Source organism: Falco naumanni, chromosome 12 (assembly GCF_017639655.2).
Source record: "Falco naumanni isolate bFalNau1 chromosome 12, bFalNau1.pat, whole genome shotgun sequence".
Lineage (NCBI taxonomy): Eukaryota > Metazoa > Chordata > Aves > Falconiformes > Falconidae > Falco > Falco naumanni.
Genome location: NC_054065.1, coordinates 602,474 through 621,763, shown reverse-complemented (window position 1 = coordinate 621,763; position 19,290 = coordinate 602,474). Strand labels below are relative to the sequence as shown.

The 19,290-nt window shown below is 41.1% G+C and overlaps 2 protein-coding genes across 3 annotated transcripts in view; one reads left to right on the top strand and one right to left on the bottom strand.

The window, feature by feature from the left end:
- Nucleotides 1-6,702, bottom strand: part of CFAP61 (cilia and flagella associated protein 61) — a 117,569-nt gene extending 110,867 nt beyond the window's left edge. Inside the window, exons 1-4 of one of the 2 annotated variants that reach the window (XM_040611823.1) lie at nt 6,597-6,702; nt 4,317-4,467; nt 3,061-3,211; nt 379-455 (exon numbers count right to left, since the gene is read on the bottom strand). In XM_040611823.1, the coding sequence (XP_040467757.1) occupies nt 379-455; nt 3,061-3,211; nt 4,317-4,459 (371 nt within the window). In that variant the 5' untranslated portion in view covers nt 4,460-4,467; nt 6,597-6,702. Of the gene's footprint in view, nt 1-378; nt 456-3,060; nt 3,212-4,316; nt 4,468-6,596 lie in introns of those variants that run through there. The other variant, XM_040611822.1, reaches the window with a different exon arrangement.
- Nucleotides 6,699-19,029, top strand: CRNKL1 (crooked neck pre-mRNA splicing factor 1). Its single transcript, XM_040611824.1, has 14 exons — nt 6,699-6,809; nt 7,149-7,301; nt 8,848-8,939; nt 9,058-9,216; nt 9,592-9,758; nt 10,278-10,456; nt 11,131-11,301; nt 11,961-12,152; nt 12,909-12,968; nt 14,152-14,232; nt 16,663-16,902; nt 17,319-17,420; nt 17,986-18,234; nt 18,777-19,029. Exons 1-14 carry the CDS (start codon nt 6,762-6,764, stop codon nt 18,936-18,938), a joined length of 2,055 nt encoding a protein of 684 aa, XP_040467758.1. The 5' UTR covers nt 6,699-6,761; the 3' UTR covers nt 18,939-19,029.
- The last annotated feature ends 261 nt before the right edge of the window (nt 19,030-19,290 follow it).

The following is a 19,290-nucleotide window of genomic DNA, read 5'->3' as shown; positions in this document are numbered from 1 at the left end:
AACAAGTATATTCCAGAAAAACAGTTTTCTAAGTTTCCTGCTCTGTCGTGCACTTTGATTTTTACAAGTGGAAATGTAGGAAATGTAGGAAAAAGAAATATCAACCTGCCTTGCAACTGCAGTACTGTTTCTGTGGGAAATTACAGCAAAGATACAGCCAAACCTTAACTCTGGGAAGCATACTTGGAACTGTAAGAACTTTCAAAGCCAACAGGGCACATTTGATCAATACCAGGTTATGTTTTTTTACCTTACGAGACTATTTAGAGAGATATTTAATTTTGATCCACTGATCACCTTAAGGCATTTTTAAATTCCACAGCCTCTCTAAATGATGGTAGGAGAGTGCACATGCTTCACAAAGTTACACAAACTCACCTAAAAATTTCTTGGGAACATCCAGCTGCATATTCTTCTTTTGCCACAAAAAGATGCATGAACAATGTGTTCAAAGGCTAAAAAAAAAGAGGGATGAAAAATCTAAACACCATGCAGCTAATACTTATTAAGTCAACCCAAGTATTAATATCCACATTTATTTCCAATATATATGAACTGCACTCAGAATGAGTAACTTCACATATAAGTAACTTCAAAGCATGTGTGGCAAGGTATGTTATTAAAGGACTTTTTTAATATCACGATTTGTGCTTCTGTAGCAGTTTTGATTTACACTCAAGCTTACTATTGTTTGACTACAATATATATACATCATTTAATATTTAACAGTATTAATTCCAGATGAACAACATTTTAATTTAAACACATTAATTAAACAACTAAATCTTAACAACATTCGATTTAACATTTGGCTGATAAAGACATTATTTCTAGGTTTAAAAACCAAAACCTCACATACTTCTCATATTCCTAAAATGCTTTTTCCTTAAAAGTAGTAAGAAAAGTGACAGTCTTAAGATTACATCATTAGACACATTTAAATATCCAGACAGAAATAGGGCAGACTAAAAGACATCTTTATCCTATATGCCTCCAGTTAACCTGACAAATACTTGCAAAGGAAAAACCCTTGTGCTGGAATGGGAAGTGTTATTAATTCAGCAGTTTTCTCTTACATATTCATTTCAAGGGCTGAGTCAATGAAGGTCTACCTGTATATGAAATATTTCCACCTAAAAATATTTTAAATTGGAAAACTTGAAGTCTTCTGAATAGTTTAGTATTCAACTAAAATGTCATGGCTAGAGTCACCAATAAATTTCAGAAACTTTAGAGTAAGAATGATTTTAATAGAGGTTGTAGTATATGGACCAGCACAAAGACAACAGGTTATTGTAATGAATAAACATCAAAAGCCATTTCTAAAAATGAGACTTTTTTGTTTATTTAAATGCAAAAGAAAAAAAAAGGAAAGGAAAAAAAAAAGTTTTGTTCATGAGGTTGAAGAGGATGCCCTGGAGGCATGATCTGGTCTGTAACAGTTTAATAGTGATGGCAACCAGGCAATCTTGCAAAGCATCTTCACAATTTAATTCTGCGTAAAGTCAATTCCTAATTTAGACCTTTAAGATATCTTATAATTTCTGTGCTCTAGGAAAAAGACCTCTCAAACTAGACTTTTTAAGAGATTCTATTTTCAGAAGATCACAATTTTGTAAAGCACATCTGCACGGCTTTAACCTGCAGTTAACCAATGATATCATCTAGTTAGAATAGGTTCAGTTGTTTTTTCAGTGCAGAAGTGTAAAATATGTTCTGATTCTTCTATATGTATTTTAGAAAACCTACATTCTAGAAAAAGAAGAGTTCTTCTGCTCCTTGTCAATGTTCCAAAGTACCTTTCATTCCTCTTTATGAGTAATAATTCCTAACATGCTCAAGCTCTTTTTTTTGGTCTTTTCTCTTTGTACACCCCTGCACTCTGAAGTCAGCTGCAGTTTTGCTGCAATAGATACTGTCAAGCAGAAGAGCTTGCGGAACTGACAGCACAGCAGAACCCAACAGGAGCAGCTGCACAGTGAATGAAGTGATTGCGCCTGCAATATGCCTGTACAAAGTACTGTTCAAGTGACAAACAGATTACAAGACAATTATATGTTTTTTTCTGTACTCCCTTTGGCTGTAACAATTTTGTTTCTTTTAACAGCAAAAATCATTTTCAAATATACAATTGATGTATTTGTCAGTTTTTCTGTAAGCCATTGCTTAATGTCTCCCGGAACAACACTGGAAAACTGATGAACAAACTGTCTAGAAATAAGATGTTGGCAGTCCTGAAGTTAAGGCATGCGCTGCCTACATTTTGAGTGCTTATGGTAAACATTTTTGATCTTTTCTCAACAATCACAGGATCAAGTTTGTAGCTGGACTTGGTGATAGGCAGCATTTGAATCCTAAATTTTCAAGTCCCTATTTCTAGTCTGTGACTCCGAGTAATTCTTGACCAAGGAGCCTGTATGAAAACCGCCACTACGACAGAATGGAGCACAGCAATCTCTGTACCAGCACCCAACAAGCTTACTCCAGAACCAAGACGTTCATGGCAGCACAGTTCTTCACCCAGTGTTAGGTCACCATCCCTCAAGCAGGGGTACACTCCCTGCCCCTTATACTTTCTCTGAAGCAATTAAATCTGCATTCAGTTCTATAAAATAGCAAAACTTTGTTCCAAAAGGTTAGAAATGAGGATTCCAGTTCCCTTACTGTGAGAAGCACCTTAGAGCAAGGACTCTACCTCAGGTAAATGTCCTGTTAGACAACAGCAGAGCTGGACAGGTTTTTGAGTGAAAAGTATTAGTGACAGCTATGATGTGCACTGCTCTCAATGCTAGTACAGTGCATCAGACATGTTCTGCATGCGCCTGGCAAAGCAAGGAGTTGCATTCCCCAACTTCCTTACAGTTACTGTAGTGGCAAAAGCACAGATAATTGTGAACTTCTGAGCACCTGGGGATTTAGTAAGGGATCTGATTATCACCTTCTGCCTGACTCCTCAAATCTACCTAAAATAGATGTTAGATGCCTATGCATTTTTTTAATACCTGAGTCTTAAATGAACAACCAACTAAAAAAAAAAAAATCATCACACAATTTACTTACAGTACATCTATTGTTAGCGTAGTTTTCATGTAAGAATGATTCCCAGTCAGACTGATCAGTGATATTCCAATTTGGATAGTCCAGAAAGACTGCGTGGGCTATAACCTCATTCTTCTCAGTGCAGAGTGTCAAAGCAAGATTTGCTTTTTCTCTGTAAGAACAATTCATTTTTGCAGAAGTTCAAGAAACTACATATAGAAAAGTGTCTGACTGTTAATTCAGGCTGTTAGAATAGCAAAATTAACCACATTCAAAACCCGGGATTTGGCCTCAATAAAACTTCATTATCCGCATCCTAACTTGACATTACTGCTTCAATGCCAAATACTTTCATGTATTCTGATATTAAAACAATTCACATAATCTATCAAACCCTCCATTACTATGAATGCAAGGCACAAATGCTCCCTCTTCTTCGTATGTTCAGTCATACATCTATTTTTCCCCCCAAACACCTGATATCCAAAACCTTTGCCATTAAGTGGAAAACTAAATGACCCATAAGCATTTCACACAGACTGTCTCTGCTGTTCATCACTGCACAGAAAGGTGAACCTTCTGTATCTTCATCACTGTATCCAGAGATGAAGATACAGTAACAGAAGCCTTCTACAACCACCCACATCCACTGAGGACATTGTCATGCAAGCAGCAAGGATACAGATGCCAAAACATGGAGAATATTAGGAATCTTGGGGGCATGAAAAGAAGAGGCGCATTGAAACATATTTTATGGCAAAGAGAGGCTGTCTCACAAGGTAGAATCAAGAGGCAAAAAAATCCTTTCATTAAGAGAAAACTGGAAGAGACAGAAAAGTTTTAGAAATACACAGGAAAAGAAAACAGAATGGTCACGGCCACACAGCAATTCAAAACTCTAGTCCCTGCTCCTCTACTTCTATCACTCTCCAACAGGTAAAAGGATTCTGTTAGATGGAGCAAACAGAAGACATTGGAATCTGATGGTTTCATCAGGTATTATTCAACAGTGTATCTTCCAAACTTTTATAAAAAGAAAGCTAGTATAATCAAATCTTGTCCACCATGCTGACAGCAGTGCTCCAAGCTTGCAGTCATGCATGTGTGACACAGAGAAGAGATGGAAGCAAATTTCCTTTCCCTTTTTGTGAACAATGTAAAAGTCATTATACCACACCATGTAAAGGCTCATAATGTTTTCTGCCATTTTAAATGTAAATTTCTTGACATTTCCTGCAAGAAAGGCAATATAATGTTCCTAAAACACTGTTACTTACAAGAGGTACGTGACATCAATCCTTCCAAAAACTACTTCTGTAAAATGGCTGAAGAGGCTGACAATATCTGAAATATCACGTGATTCTGTTCTTCTGGCACTGACCACTTCTGTATTTCCTCTTGAAGAAGTTACTGTAGTCATCTTACAAACTGCAACCAGAAAGAAAAACGTTGCTGTTCTGGTGGCTCCCGCTGCAATCCACTGTTCAATGTAGTTACTTGAAATGGATTTTTATAAAAACTATTAAGTGCAATTTAGATGGATTTAAGTGCCTATTTCCTGTAGACCTCTACATAAATACGCACTGCCTGCATATACATACAGCACACAAACAGTGCACGTGTAGAAATAGAGTAGGCAAACATCGCTATTGTATGTATTCCACATGCTACATTGCAAATAAATGTTTTTAATAGGATAAAAATTTCTTTTACATTTATTAATTTACAGGTGTTTGCATACTATTGATCAAGAACAGTGCCCATCATTAATAATTTCAAATTTAATAGCCATATGTCTACAGGGTTGGAAGGATCAGCTGCAAACAATCAGGATAAGAATGTCCTGGCAAAAGTAAACATCAATTTCAGGTGAGTAAAGTGTATTTTGTCCAAAACAGTTCCTCAGATTTCTTTTTAAGTCAAAGCTATACTTAAATTTCAGAAGGAACTGAAAGTTGTATAGTTCTCCTGCCCAGAATAAAAACATTTTTGGGTTCCACGTTCACAAAATTTGCTAGGTCCAAGTGATTTATTGACACACCTAGCAGTTTCAGAACATACAGGGGCTCAGACCACCTGTGACTTTCAACTAACAGTTCATTAACTTTCAGCTGTGCTGCTACTCAAAATGTTGTAGCCTGTCATGCTACAGTCAAGAATTAGGCATGTAAAACAAATAGACCAAACACAAAATTTTTCTGCAATTTCTTAAATATACTTGTGCAAAATACAGCATTACTAACTCAAAAAGAATCTAAATAACCAACATACCTAGACTAGCAGAACACTTTTACCGATCTACCAAACACAAGAGCCATTTCTAACACTGGCTCCAAACCCAGATGTGATGCCCAATTATTAAGCTGCACAGATGCCAGCTAAAATGGGGTAACAAAGGAAACCTGGAAATTTTATACCTTTTACATACAAAGTCATGTGTACAGCTACATCTTTCGCACACGATCAAGGCATCATTATAAGTGACAGGACAAGTCTCAGCCATGCCTACATACATTCACAAAAAAATCCCAGAACCAACCTGAGGCAAAACGTTCTCTGCACATTTTAACATGTGCAGTTAGTGAACAGAATTGCGGTTAAGCAGAAAGAACCAGCTAGGCTACAGTGTACTTATTACTGCATACAACAATAACATCTGCAAGGAAAAAAGCGATACAAGCTTACATAAGCAACTTATCAAGCATATCGATTTGCAAGATGAACATATTCTTCATCGCGGAGCGGCAGGCAACTATACCCTGGGCTAAATGTCAGGGGATTCTTAAAAAGAGTAAAGAAAACGGCTGCACAATTCACTTAGATGTCTCATTACGGAACTGCAAACTGTGAGACTACTAAAATAGTTGGTTTTTACTAGTGTCAACTCCATGTATCAAAACAAGCAGGAATCTTAAAAGGTCATTAATGAACTTAAGTGTAGCACTGGGGTTTCTTCAGCTGAAGAAAACGGAACGCTACCTTTCGATAGTCAATTGTTTAACTTGAAAAAATAACACCCCTTCTCCACCAGCTCTCCCTAAAGGCCCCAGGCGCCCAGCCAGCAGCACCGCACGTTGCAAACGCACCCCTTCCCCAAGGGAACGCGCCCGCGCCCCGCAGCGGGGCAGCGGCAAAACGCGCGGGTCGAGAATGGCTCGCGCTCCGGGCCGGGGCACGCCGCGTGCCCGCCGCCTCCCAGCGCAACCCGCGCGCTCTGCCTTCCCGACCCGGCCGCGGGGCCGGGCGCAGGGCGACGGCGGGAGCTCCCCTCAGCGGCCGGCGGGAACCCGCCCGCGCAGCACCGCAGGGGAGCGCGGCCAGGCGGGGCCCCCTCGCCTCGCCTGGCCGGAGCGCCCTCCCCCTCGCCTGGCCGGGGCGTTCGACCCTCACCGGCGCCGTCCGCCCCTCTCAGAAGCCCGCGGCACGCGCGCTAACCCCGCCGGCCCGGGGCGCCCGCGCCCCCGCAGGCAGCCGGAGCCCGCCGAGCCCCAGGGGGCGTGGCCAGGGGGCGCGGGGACCGCTCCGGGAGCGCGGGGGCCGCGGCCGCAGCCTCTCACCCGCTAGCGCGGAGCGGCCGGGAGCCGCCAGCCCGGCCGGCCCCAGCTCCGCCCGCCGCCTCCTTGCCGGCGTCGGGACGCGCCGCCGTTACTCCAGCAACGATGCGCGCCGGCGCTGCGTGGGGTCAGGGGTGACGGGCGGGGCTCGTGGGGACGGACGGCAAGATGGCGTCTACGGCGGCCGGCAAGCAGCGGATCCCCAAAGTGGCGAAGGTGCGCGGGAGGAGGCGGCGGGCACGCGGCTGGGGGGTGGCCCGGGGCGGTTGGGCGCCCCGCGGCCCCCGGGGAGCGGGCAGAGCGCGCGGCCTGAGGGCCTCCGCCGCCGGGGAGGCCGCGGGTTCGCCTACCCCCGGGCCCGGGCTGGAGCCTCGGGGTCCGGGCCAGCGCTGGCCGTAAGGAGCCCGTCGGTCTCGGGGCGCTCCGGGTCCCTCTTCGGTAAATAGTGAACGTGGGGAGCCCCCGGTGTCAGTGAATCATGGCGGGAGCCGCGGCGGAGGGTGTGTGTGTAAGTTTTGCAGTGGAACATGTGAGCCAAGCCCCCTTACTTTACAGGTGAAAAATAAAGCCCCTGCAGAAGTGCAGATCACAGCAGAACAGCTTTTAAGAGAAGCAAAAGAGAGAGAACTCGAACTTCTTCCCCCGCCGCCGCAACAGAAGATCACAGATGTTGAAGAGCTAAATGACTATAAACTCCGGAAAAGGAAGGTAAAGGAAAAAGCCCAACCATAATCTTGATGCTTGTATAAACTGCGACAGTTTTACTGTCTTTTAAAGAAGATGTAATCAATATTACTTGTGGGTTTTCAGACGAATAGCAGTTCTTAGAAAACCCTAACGTTTTCATAGACAATGCTACTTTAGTGCAAAAACTGTAAGTTGAACGTGGTGTTTAACATAAAATCTGGTAGTACATGACATGCCACATGTGACCATGTTCCGTACATTCAGAATCACGTATATGGTTTATATGTGGTTTCATCACCGCTAATATCTGGCCAGCCAGCGTCACAGAACATTAGCAGGATTTACAGTAATGATGCTGGTTTTTCCACCTCAACTGTTGAAAAAAAACACAGTATGTTTGCAAGTGATGTTTCTGTTCTGTATGATTATGGCATAAGAACACAACTTTTTACGCTAATCATTAGGATGATTGTCTTGAAACTTGACCATCTGACATGTGAGATATTGAGTATAGTTTTTTCTTCTTTATTTGAAAGAATTGCTTTGCTTATGTAAACTTTTCTATGGTTTTGTTCCATTTTTTCCTGTGATAATTGCTGATCTGGATCAACAAAGCAAACATATCCCTAACAGGGGACTTAAAATTGCCGAGCGCTGGCAGCGTTTAGATACAGACAGCATAGACTAGGGCTATCATTCCCTGAGGCATATATGCATATGTTCAGAACTAGCAACTGTTGTAGCACACCACAGCATCCCTGTACCAGCCCTGAGTGGGTGTTCATTTCCCTCCTTACCGTAGTGGCTAGGACTCCTCATGAAGACTTCGGGCCTTACTGTGCTGGATGCTGGCGTACCTCACTTGGGCACGTGCAGAGCAACTGGAGTCAGATGATCAGCACCGCAGCACTGCAAAAACAATGTTTGATGTTATCGTTTTTTCCTCTCTATATGAACGGCAGTAAGGAGCCACCACGTTAACTGTGTTAAGCCATGTTTAGCCACGTGTTAAATACCAGTAGCATTGATCCTGACGATAGCCCGACACAAGACTGAAGATGCCCTCACAATTGCACTGAGCAGCAAAATTTGTCTAGCACGTTTGATCCAGGGAGTATGAATAAGGCATCTTGCTTTAAAGAAGAGTTTAGAGCAATGATACATACAAGTCAAAGTGAATGAGCTTGTGCAGGTGCATCCAAGTATATGCAATGTTTTCTGCAATGACTGGATTTCCTCTGTCCAAATAACGTTGTTATTGAAACATCGAGCAGGAGATTTTTTAAAAAGTAGTATTTTAGTGCTGTCAGTTATTACTCCATCAGTATTTCAGGTACAGGTTGCAGGAACTTCAGTTTAGTCCTGTTCTGTATGATCTATACTCCTAGCTTCTCTGTTACACTATTTTTAGAAAGCGTTCTATTGAGTATGATTTGTTACTACATCTGCATGGGGGTAAGACATTTGGAATTCATTCCAATAAAAATAATAATATTCCATAAGCCATGTATAACAAGATTGGTTTGCACAAAGGAATTTCCTACTTACAAGATAATTTTCTCCTCAGACTTTCGAAGATAACATAAGAAAAAACAGGACTGTTATCAGTAACTGGATAAAGTACGCACAATGGGAGGAAAGCCTAAAAGAAATACAGAGGTAATTACGACGCATCTGCAGACAGCACATATAAGTCTTCTAAGACACATGTTGACAAACACCATCAAAGTCTTGGAGGCACATTTATATAAGCAATTTACTTCTCTTTGATTTACAGAGCCCGTTCCATTTACGAGCGTGCTTTAGACGTAGACTACAGAAATGTCACACTCTGGCTGAAATATGCAGAAATGGAAATGAAGAACCGCCAGATTAATCATGCACGAAATATCTGGGATCGAGCCATTACCACTCTCCCCAGGGTGAACCAGTTCTGGTATGTTTGCAGAGGATGAAGCATTGCTTCTGGCCCCAAAGACTACAGATAATTTTTACATTTTGGTATCAAGCAAAAATGCATTGTTTTCTGTTTCTCCAAGTCTTCAGTCTAGTCGGGGGGGCGGGGGTGGGGAAAGAAGAAGGAAGGTTTATGTTTTGGAAAGGTTTTGTACTTTTCAAGTGGAAAGGGTTTTGGGAGAGAAGGGTGTTTGTGTGCCTGCATGCTCTCAATCATAATGGTATCTATAGGCATCTCGGATCAGGTGGGGAATAGGTGAAGAAATCTCAGTAATGCTTTTATTAAGCACTCAAAAAATCCTCGTAATTTATGTGTTTACTATGTGATTGTAAAAACTTGATCTTGTTTTCTAAGGTATAAGTATACTTACATGGAAGAAATGTTGGGGAATGTTGCTGGATCACGTCAGGTGTTTGAACGTTGGATGGAGTGGCAACCGGAGGAGCAAGCTTGGCATTCCTACATTAATTTCGAGCTGAGATACAAAGAGGTGGACAGGGCACGTACCATTTATGAGAGATATATCCTTTTTAGTGCATTGTGACACCTGACAAAGTTTAAGCCTACATTTTTCATATCTTTCTTATCTGTTCTACCTCCAGCTGTGTCCCTGTGCTCCTTTTTATTGTGGTGTGTGGGGAGTAAGCCACTGTGGTGAGAGCCAGCAGTAGGTATTAAAAGCATGTTTAGTGTATGCCTCCAAATTCAATTAAGTGAGTGTTCATCCTGCCACAGCAGTGTGTATTTAACAGTGCTCATGCTTCCAGCTTTTTTGAAGTTGTCATTTGTTTCACATTTCTCCTCCTTAAACTTCTCCCTGACTGTTGCCTGATTTTTATCCCTTCTTAATTTTTAAGTTCTCAGTAAGGCACAAAGCCTTTTCATGCTTAGAGCTGTTTTGTGTTGTCTTTGCAGTGGCATTTTTTGCATGTGCTGTCCTTGGGAGGTGTTTTGTGTAGTCCATGACCCTGTAATCACTGGGAAGAATGTAATTTGAAGGCTCCAGTTCAAATACCACTGTTTCTTTAACGTAGCTCTACTTGTTATTGTTCATCCTGATGTTAAGAACTGGATCAAGTATGCTCGCTTTGAAGAGAAGCACAGTTATTTTGCTCACGCAAGGAAAGTATATGAGAGGGCAGTGGAGTTCTTTGGAGAAGAACATATGGATGAACACTTGTATGTGGCTTTCGCAAAATTTGAGGAGAACCAGAAAGAAGTAAGACCATCTTGATAATACATCAGACTAATACTAACCGCCCCCACAAGATTTTCTTGAGTGTCAAACTCAAAGCCATTTAATACCCACTGCAGTACTTATGTTTTTCTGCACCTTATGAGATACTGTTATTGTAGTCTGAGTTAAGGAGACAGTTTTTTACTTAGCTTCTATTTGGCTTTTGTGACATCAAGGAAGTATGTTCTAAGAAAGGTATGCACCAAATCTGCCAAGCCTGAGAATAGCGTCATCAGATCAGTTACATATCCTCAAGATTTGTAAGTTTGAGATGATGTAGGCCTGCATGAAAGAAAATCAGAATTAGTTGTGTTTTTCCCAGACAGTCTCTTTTAAAGTGCCTAGGCCACTAAGAGATTGAAGATGTTCTGTGAACCCAAAACCATGGGCTCTTAAAAACATTTTAAATATTGCAAATCTGTAAATGAATAAGATGGTGGGGTTTGGTATTTACAGAATTCCTGCCTACCCCTACCCTGCCCCCCCTTGGCTCTTCAGGGAGATCTGTGTCAGTCCTATCCTAAAACAATCATTTCAGTTGAGATGTTCTATGATTCTGTGTTGTATTGAATATTGTCAAAAGCTCGTGGAGAAATTATGGGGGAGGACAGGAGCTACTTTGTAAATACTACTCAAATGGTATTTAATATTTTCAGTTTGAAAGAGTAAGGGTGATCTACAAGTATGCCTTGGATAGAATTCCAAAACAGGAGGCCCAAAATCTCTTCAAGAATTACACCATCTTTGAGAAGAAGTTCGGAGACAGAAGGGGAATTGAAGACATCATTGTCAGCAAGAGGAGATTCCAGTATGAAGAGGAAGTGAAGGTATGCATTACAAATATCTTCTGGGCTCATCATACATCCAGCTACTGCTTGAGGTATATGAGTGTCTCAGGATTATCAAGGATGATGAGTTTTATGTTACCGTTGATAACCCAAGAAAATACCAAGAGAATGCTGTTCTTCTTGGGGGCAGAATTCCATCCATGGAAGAGAGAACGATACTTGCACTCACTGCTTTTTGTTTCTGCATTCTGATGTAGATTGTGGAGCCAAAGTTTTTCGTTTAACTCATAGCTCGATACCCTTCACAGTCATCTTGGGGGATAAAGCAGTTTAACTTGTAATGTACTTCACTTCTGTTATTCAGTAACCGTTACAGGCCACCTCACCTGTGTGTAAATACCTTTGTGAGAGCACACCAATATACTATTCACCACATACTGCATATTTCATGATTTCCTCTTCCCTTCTCACAGTTCAGTTTGCCTTCACTTAAAGAACGTTTGTAGGTAAATTAAAAATAAATAAATGCACTTTAACCCAAAAGCTCTAGCTTAAGCATACTTGAGACTGTCAGTTTTCATTAATATTCTGATGATCTATTTTAAGGAGAAATTCTGAATAAAACCTGTAAGTAAAGGAAGATGGTCTGTTATTTGTAGTTACTGAAGTTTCTTTCCCTGCTTTTATCTTTCTGAAAGGCAAATCCACATAATTATGATGCATGGTTTGACTACCTGAGGTTAGTTGAAAGTGACGCAGATGCTGAGACTGTCCGAGAAGTGTATGAAAGAGCCATTGCCAATGTTCCCCCAATTCAAGAGAAAAGACACTGGAAAAGATACATCTATCTATGGATTAACTATGCATTATATGAAGAGCTGGAGGCAAAGGCAAGTAGTAAGAACTCATCTTTTTTCTTTCCCTCCCAAGTATTTTCCTTATATTAAATAGCTACAGATATTTTAATAAGAAAACAGAGAACTAAAAATACTATGTCTTACTTGTTTCAAGTAACTAGCTACAGGATTTTTCTTCCCCCCTTCATTTTTTCCTCCCATGCGTAGGGGAAAAAATGTTTCAGTTTCACCCCAATTGATATAGAAGCACACAGATAACAAAAGCAGAAGTAGGTCTTGCCAGCCCCATCTGAATTACCTGTTCCAGGCTGTTACCTGAACTCATGAAATAGTTTTGTATTTAACAGCTGTTGGTGAAGTTCTTTTGCAAAGCAGTCAGATCCTTGCTATAGTGGCCCTTTGAGGCTGTGTAAGTATTTCTTGTGTTACCAGTCATGTAATGTTAGAGCTGCTCTTTATTTCATAAAATTGTCTTGCAGTATACCTAGTCAGTGTCTGTTAAAAGTAAAAGAAAAAAGACTTTTTCCCCCAAAATGGGGACACTCCTGGTTTAATTATCTTAAGTCTTGGTGTTGAATATTGTTCTGAAAAGATGACTTACCGATTCTCAGATCTTACCATCTTTGAATTGTGCACACTAAGTAGGTAAGTACATTTATATCTCAAGTATACATGATTCTAAACAACTTGACTTAAAAATACTGCTGGACAGTTTTGCAATAATTGCACAGTGCAAAATGCAGTGTAATCTTAGCAGTGAGCAAAGTATTTATATGCCTGTTCTTACAGGATGCAGAGCGAACCAGACAGGTGTATCAGGCATGTGTCGAGCTCATTCCCCACAAGAAGGTATGGCTCCTCCAGCAGTATGTATTGAGTCTTGGGTTAAAATTCTTGAGATAAGATCCTTTAGTTTTCTTTTCCCCCAAAGTTCAGGTGTGTAAGTATCTCCAAGCGGCTACTAGCACATTCATGAAGACTCTGCTCAGGACTTTAAACTTCCAGTTTCTCATAATGTCCATCTTCCAAAATTGCTAGGTTTTTTTTTTTTCAAGCTAAGGTGTTAGGTGGCTGTAATTTGTATCATCAGTGGGAAATAGCAGGCCACATGCTGATGTCAGATTTCCTCATACAAATGTGGTGCATCGGTTTCCCCAAGTATTCTCAAATTACTAAGTATGCTCTGAGAAGCTGAAATAACACGTAGCCGGAGGATAGTCCAGTACTACTAAGCAGCAAGGAAGAGCTCTTATCTATTCTTTACTTATGTATTTTCTTCCTCAGACTGAGTACTTTTACAGCTGCTCTGAGCCTAGTTGCTTGTAGCCTCTGTGGAATACTTACTACTCTATTTTATATGGGGTTAGCTTCTTCTGTAGCTACTGTCTCCAATTGTCTGCATGGCCCCAGCTAAGGGAGGTGCATTTGATAAACTGTCTCTCAGGTGTGTATTCCCTGGTACAGTCTGTCTTCCCAAGACTGATTTTTTTTGGTTTTGTGCGGTATATTTTTCCCAGTGAGCTTTAACTAAAATATCTGTGTGGCCAAACCCTTAAAAACAATTGACTTTGCCATGGAATGTCAAGAAATCTTAATTGACGCACTTACTTTTCTAGTGTGTCATTAATCATGTCATCTGAGTATCAACTGTGTAGATTAGGATTAATCTGTAGTTTATTAAGAGTTTATTAGCTGACGCTTGATTAAGTGATAGCTGATATTTTACCAGTCACTTGATTGGCTAAGGAGCCATTGCTGTTGTTTGAGAAGACTTCTGTCCTGGCCATTTTTGCTTTCATCTGTGGTGCAATATATTGTCCTGTTCTAGAGAGGTTGTTTTGGGTTATGAACTCTCAACTTTTCAGCAGGAGAGCACTGAGATCAAATGCAATTGACTGCAGTAGCAGTAACATCTTGTTTAGACATTGGATTTCTATATCATATGTATGGAGTGATTATTTTTTTAAGGAACCTGTACAGTATTATTTACTAGGATTCCAGCCTAAGCATCACGCTGTTCTTTTTCTTTCAGTTTACATTTGCCAAAATATGGTTGCTGTATGCACAGTTTGAAATACGCCAGAAAAATCTTCCACTTGCCAGAAGAGCTTTGGTAAGATTTTGTTAATTCCGTAATTGACTTTACTAGCTAATAGTAACAAGGGAACGCTATTAAAAAATGTTAAATTGTCCTTTATAAATTGCTGTTTTAATCCACTTAAATAAAGCATCCAAGAAGTCTACAGGGACCAGTATTTACTGTCATGTATGATTTAAAAAGAGCTCGATATGAAGAATTAGCCATGGGCAGAAATGAATGCAGCTTTCTCATTTCAGCTGACAAAACACACATCTGAATGCGAGAGTACCCAAATCAGCTTAGCGCACTTGGAAATTTTTAACTGCTGCTGATTTTTTTAAATGATACTTGCACTAACAATAGCATTTTAAAAAAAGAATTTTGAATAAATAGGAGTTTTTGACTTGGAAACTAAGACCTGCCGAGTAGAGTGTTTGAGTCCCTACTCCCAGGTTGCTCGTAGAAGTAATCGTGGAGACACTGGGTGGGCTCAAGAGCTTCTGCACAGATTCACTATGCAAATGTCAGCATGTCAGAGAACAATGGAGTACGTTTTGGCAGCAAAACCTTTTGAAATTAAAACCTTTCTTTCAGTTCATATAGTCTGATAACCTCAGTGATAGCATTAGAAATTTTGAGAGGAATCTAGTGTTGGTAACAGTTGAGATTGTTTGACTTCACAGAGGAAACCGATGGGGTTTCCACCAAGCTTGTGGCCCAGCAGTGATGAGGGCATTAACGTGGCTGGCCTATCTGTAGCCAATGCTGGGCCAAGTCTGCCCCCAGTGTGCTAGCAAAGCTTTGTCTCTTGAGCCAAACTCCTGCCTGTGACCAGAAAAAAGTGAAGCAGAGGGGTTAAGTCCACTCTGAGAGTTACTTCCCCCCACAGGGGAAGACAACCATCTGCCCTGAAGCTTGCTGCTGGTCTAGCTTGGCTAAGATACCATTGCTTAACATCGCCACGGTCACCAGTCAGCACCCTACTTCTGGCTGCCTGTTTTTTAAGGCATAAATGTTACAGTAGATTCTGGGAAAAGGGTGCTTTGGCCTGTCTAGAAATACAAAGTTTCCTCAGTTTCTTTTAGGCTTCTCTCTTCGTGGTCTTTGTCCCTCTTGTTAATTTTTTTTGACAGACTCTTTAGTAGGACACCTCTTTCTTGTTTTGGAAATCAGATTTTGCTGCTGCAGCCGTAATACTTTTTTGGACTGGACCCAGATTTGGCAAGCAGTTTCTTTCTTTCTTTTGTAATGAGTTGACTTTGAACCACCTCTCTGGGAAGAAGCTTTGCTCCTGTCCTGAGGTGAGGGTCCCATGCTGTCACCATGCAGAAGAGAAGGTCTGGCTTCTGATGCTGAAGCTCTCATCAGCATGGAGACAGCACCTTGCTCTGCCTTATTTTCACTGGCTGCAGATGGTGTGTGGGTTCTTTATGTTCCCTGGGTCTGAGGAGATGCTGGGAGGTGGAGGCAGGGGGTCAGCTGGAGCCTGTGCTGCTTAAGAAAATAGTAATGGGGGCAGGTGGGGAAGAAGTGAGCATATTTTGAAATAGAAGAGGCATTTGTAGAACTGGAGGACCATAATGGTGACCAAATTGATATTCCCAAGTTGTGGTTTTCTCCATTTTTAATAAGTCCCAAGATAATGTGTAGGAAAGTTGTGCAGGAGAATTGTAGTAAGGAAATTTGATCTCAAATTATTTAACTAGCATTAGATTGGGGAAACAGAGGCTGTAGTGCTTAATAAATAATACTTTTCTACAGAAGTGACTCAAAGAGTAAAGCTCGCTACATACCTGTTTCAGATATGCCCACTCTTAACCCTTGCTTTAAAAGATTTCCAAATTAAGAATCAGAGACTGCTCTCCCACAGCTTGGCACTGTGTCTGAGGATGGACAGTTTTCTTCAGATACTGAAGCATATCAAAAAGGAAATATCTTTTTGAAACATTATTGTCAGTCTATTCATTACCATAAGTCAGCAGGCAGGGACCGTGGACAATTCTCTATGCGATGATTAATAGCAGTGGTGGTACAGGAGACAGTTTCTCTTGATACAGTTTGTTTTCTAAGATACTTGGGAACTGTTTCCTGAAAGACTGGTACAGACTGGTACTGTGCTTTCTTCAGCAAGTTTTGATTGCATTCGATGAGCCAGGGTGAGTTTCAACTAATACTTTGTGGGGAATCCATGTTATGTACAAGTGTAACAAGTTAGAAGGTTTTCTGCTTTGGGAGTTTTTGTTGATGTTTATGGATGCACGCTCATTTTGCGAACATTGGTTGGTTTTCATACTGGCCGTGACCAGAGTCTTAAAAAACAGACTCTGCTCAAAACTGAATTTTATTTTAAATACTGGAGACTAAACAGACGTTTAGAAAATAGTGTTAATTTTGGGTTTTTTTCCGTTGCAAAATCGTTACGTGGTTTTGGGGGTTGGTTTGTTTGTTTGTTTTCCTTTACAGGGGACATCCATAGGCAAATGTCCAAAAAACAAACTGTTTAAAGGTTATATTGAATTGGAGTTACAATTGCGAGAATTTGATCGTTGCCGAAAGCTGTATGAAAAATTCCTGGAGTTTGCACCAGAAAACTGCACATCGTGGATTAAATTTGCTGAACTAGAGACCATTCTTGGCGATATTGATAGAGCCCGTGCAATCTATGAGTTGGCTATTGGTCAGCCCCGGCTAGACATGCCAGAGGTAAGGGGGTAAATGAACTTAGTTGGCACAATTCTAAGCTATTTATTACACATTGTGGCTAATTAAAATGTAAATAATCTACCAGTTTGAGCAGAACTGCTTACTGTGGTGGCTTAGCCTGGGTCTCATTGATTTAGCATCTGCTTCTTAGCAGAGTATGCAGGACTGTAAAACTCATGGTAAAACATGGAGGACGAAACATGCTTACACGAGTAAGCTAAATGGATTATGTGCACAAGATTTGATATTGCTTAGTCGTAATCCTAACCCTTGTTCAGCCAATAAATACTCACTTTTTTCAGAGAACTTTCACATTTAGCCATGCTCTTCTTTCCCCCACTCACGCCCCACCCCACTCACCCCACCTCCATTATCTCAGTGTGCTGCAAACATCATGAGAGACTTCTCTTTTGTAGGTTCTTTGGAAATCCTACATTGACTTTGAAATTGAGCAAGAGGAGTATGAGAAAACAAGAAATCTTTACCGCAGATTACTTCAGCGGACACAGCATGTAAAGGTATGTGTGGCTACCCAGAACATAGAATTGGTCTTGAACCTGGTCCATGGTGGCTGGAAATCCTTGACTGCTTTGATTGTGTGGCTTTTTCAGCTCAGCAGTTTAGTCAGTTCAGTTCAGTCCAATGCCTGTGCCATGGAAAGGGGAAAGAAATTTCTGAATTGCTCATAACAGGCATATCTTACGTGAATGAAGGCTTTCCCAAGCAGCCCTCTTCCTGCTGAGTAGCTTTGGAATTTTGGTTGCAGAAGCATTGCAAGGAAGAAATAGTTGTGATTTTTCCAGTGTAGTTTGGTGCTGTCGTAACCGGATTTGTCATGACCCAAAACAACCGCAAGAAATTTTGTTGGCATGGCTTACAAGAATATTCTGTCTTGCCAAAATGAGGCCAGTCTTACACATGTGAAACGGACTTGAATTTTGTAGGTATCTGCTTATGAAAACGTACTTTTGACTTGCATTGCTGTTTGCCTTTTTGGCTGCTTTGGTTTTTTTTAAACTATAGCTTAGCTATCAGACTTCAGAATGGAGGTTACAGCTAGGTTTTGATTTGCTTCTACCACAGGTATGGATCAGCTTTGCACAGTTTGAGCTGTCAGCAGGAAGGGAGGAGAGTTTGTCAAGATGCCGGCAGATTTATGAAGAGGCTAACAAGGCAATGCGAAACTGTGAGGAGAAAGAGGAGAGAGTCATGCTTCTGGAATCCTGGAGAAACTTTGAAGAGGAGTTTGGAACAGATACCACTAAAGAGAGGATAGATAAACTTATGCCTGAAAAAATAAAGAAGAGGAGAAAACTGCAGGCTGAAGATGGGGTAAGAGGGAAAATTATGCAAGGAATCACTTTGAGTCTTTGGTGGCTTGGTGCTGGGGTCTGGTACACAAAACAAAATTGGCTATGATGGATGCTATAGCTGCATACCAGTTTTACTCCAGTAACTGAAAAAAAGTCTCGGCCTGCAATATGTGCTGTTGAGCTCCTTGCTGTGCAGCAGGCCAGGTGGACAGCTGATTCAAAGTGAAATACTTGTACCAAATGCGCAAGCTGCCTTTGCCTTAAACTCCTACTGTAGACAAATCGAAAGAGCTGTAGGCAGTACTGTGCAGATAGTGTTTGTTTCTTAACTTTGTTTGGGGAAGCTATAGCCAAGCTGTTCATCAAGTCTGCCTGCCCACTGTGCACGGCAGAAGTAGTTCTGTCTTACACCCATTCAGCTTACTGGTTTCAGCTGCTATGGATGGTCTAACAAACACTGATTTTAATTTTATCTCACTGTTACACTTATTAGAAGGACCTTCTAATAGCTAACGTTAACATGCAAATTGAACTTGCTTTGTCATATTTTTTTTTCCCTAGTCTGATGCTGGCTGGGAGGAATACTATGATTATATTTTCCCAGAAGATACTGCCAATCAGCCTAATCTCAAACTGCTTGCTATGGCTAAACTCTGGAAGAAACAGCAGCAAGAGAGTGAAGCTGCAGAGGTGGATCCAGACAAAGACATTGATGAAAGTTAGTCTTAGTACATTGCCTTTCCCTGCTCCTTTTCTTGGGTATTGTACAGTATTTTCACTGGTGATCAATAAATGTATTTGAAGGGTTTTACTATTACTGACTTGAGACTTTGGTGGGGGGGGGCACCATGTTGGAGTTGATTCGCTTTAATAGTCTTTTGGTTTCCAGAAATTGAAAGGAAAGGTCATGGGGCAAGTGCAGGAGTCTGGAGCTATTACCAATGATCTGAGAACTGGAAGAACTGGATGTTAGCTTTGGTTTTAGTACAAGGCCCATTGTTCTAAAGCTCCTACAAAATATCACTGTACTACTTACAGATATTAGCATGCCAAGACAGTAAATCTGCTTTCTTTC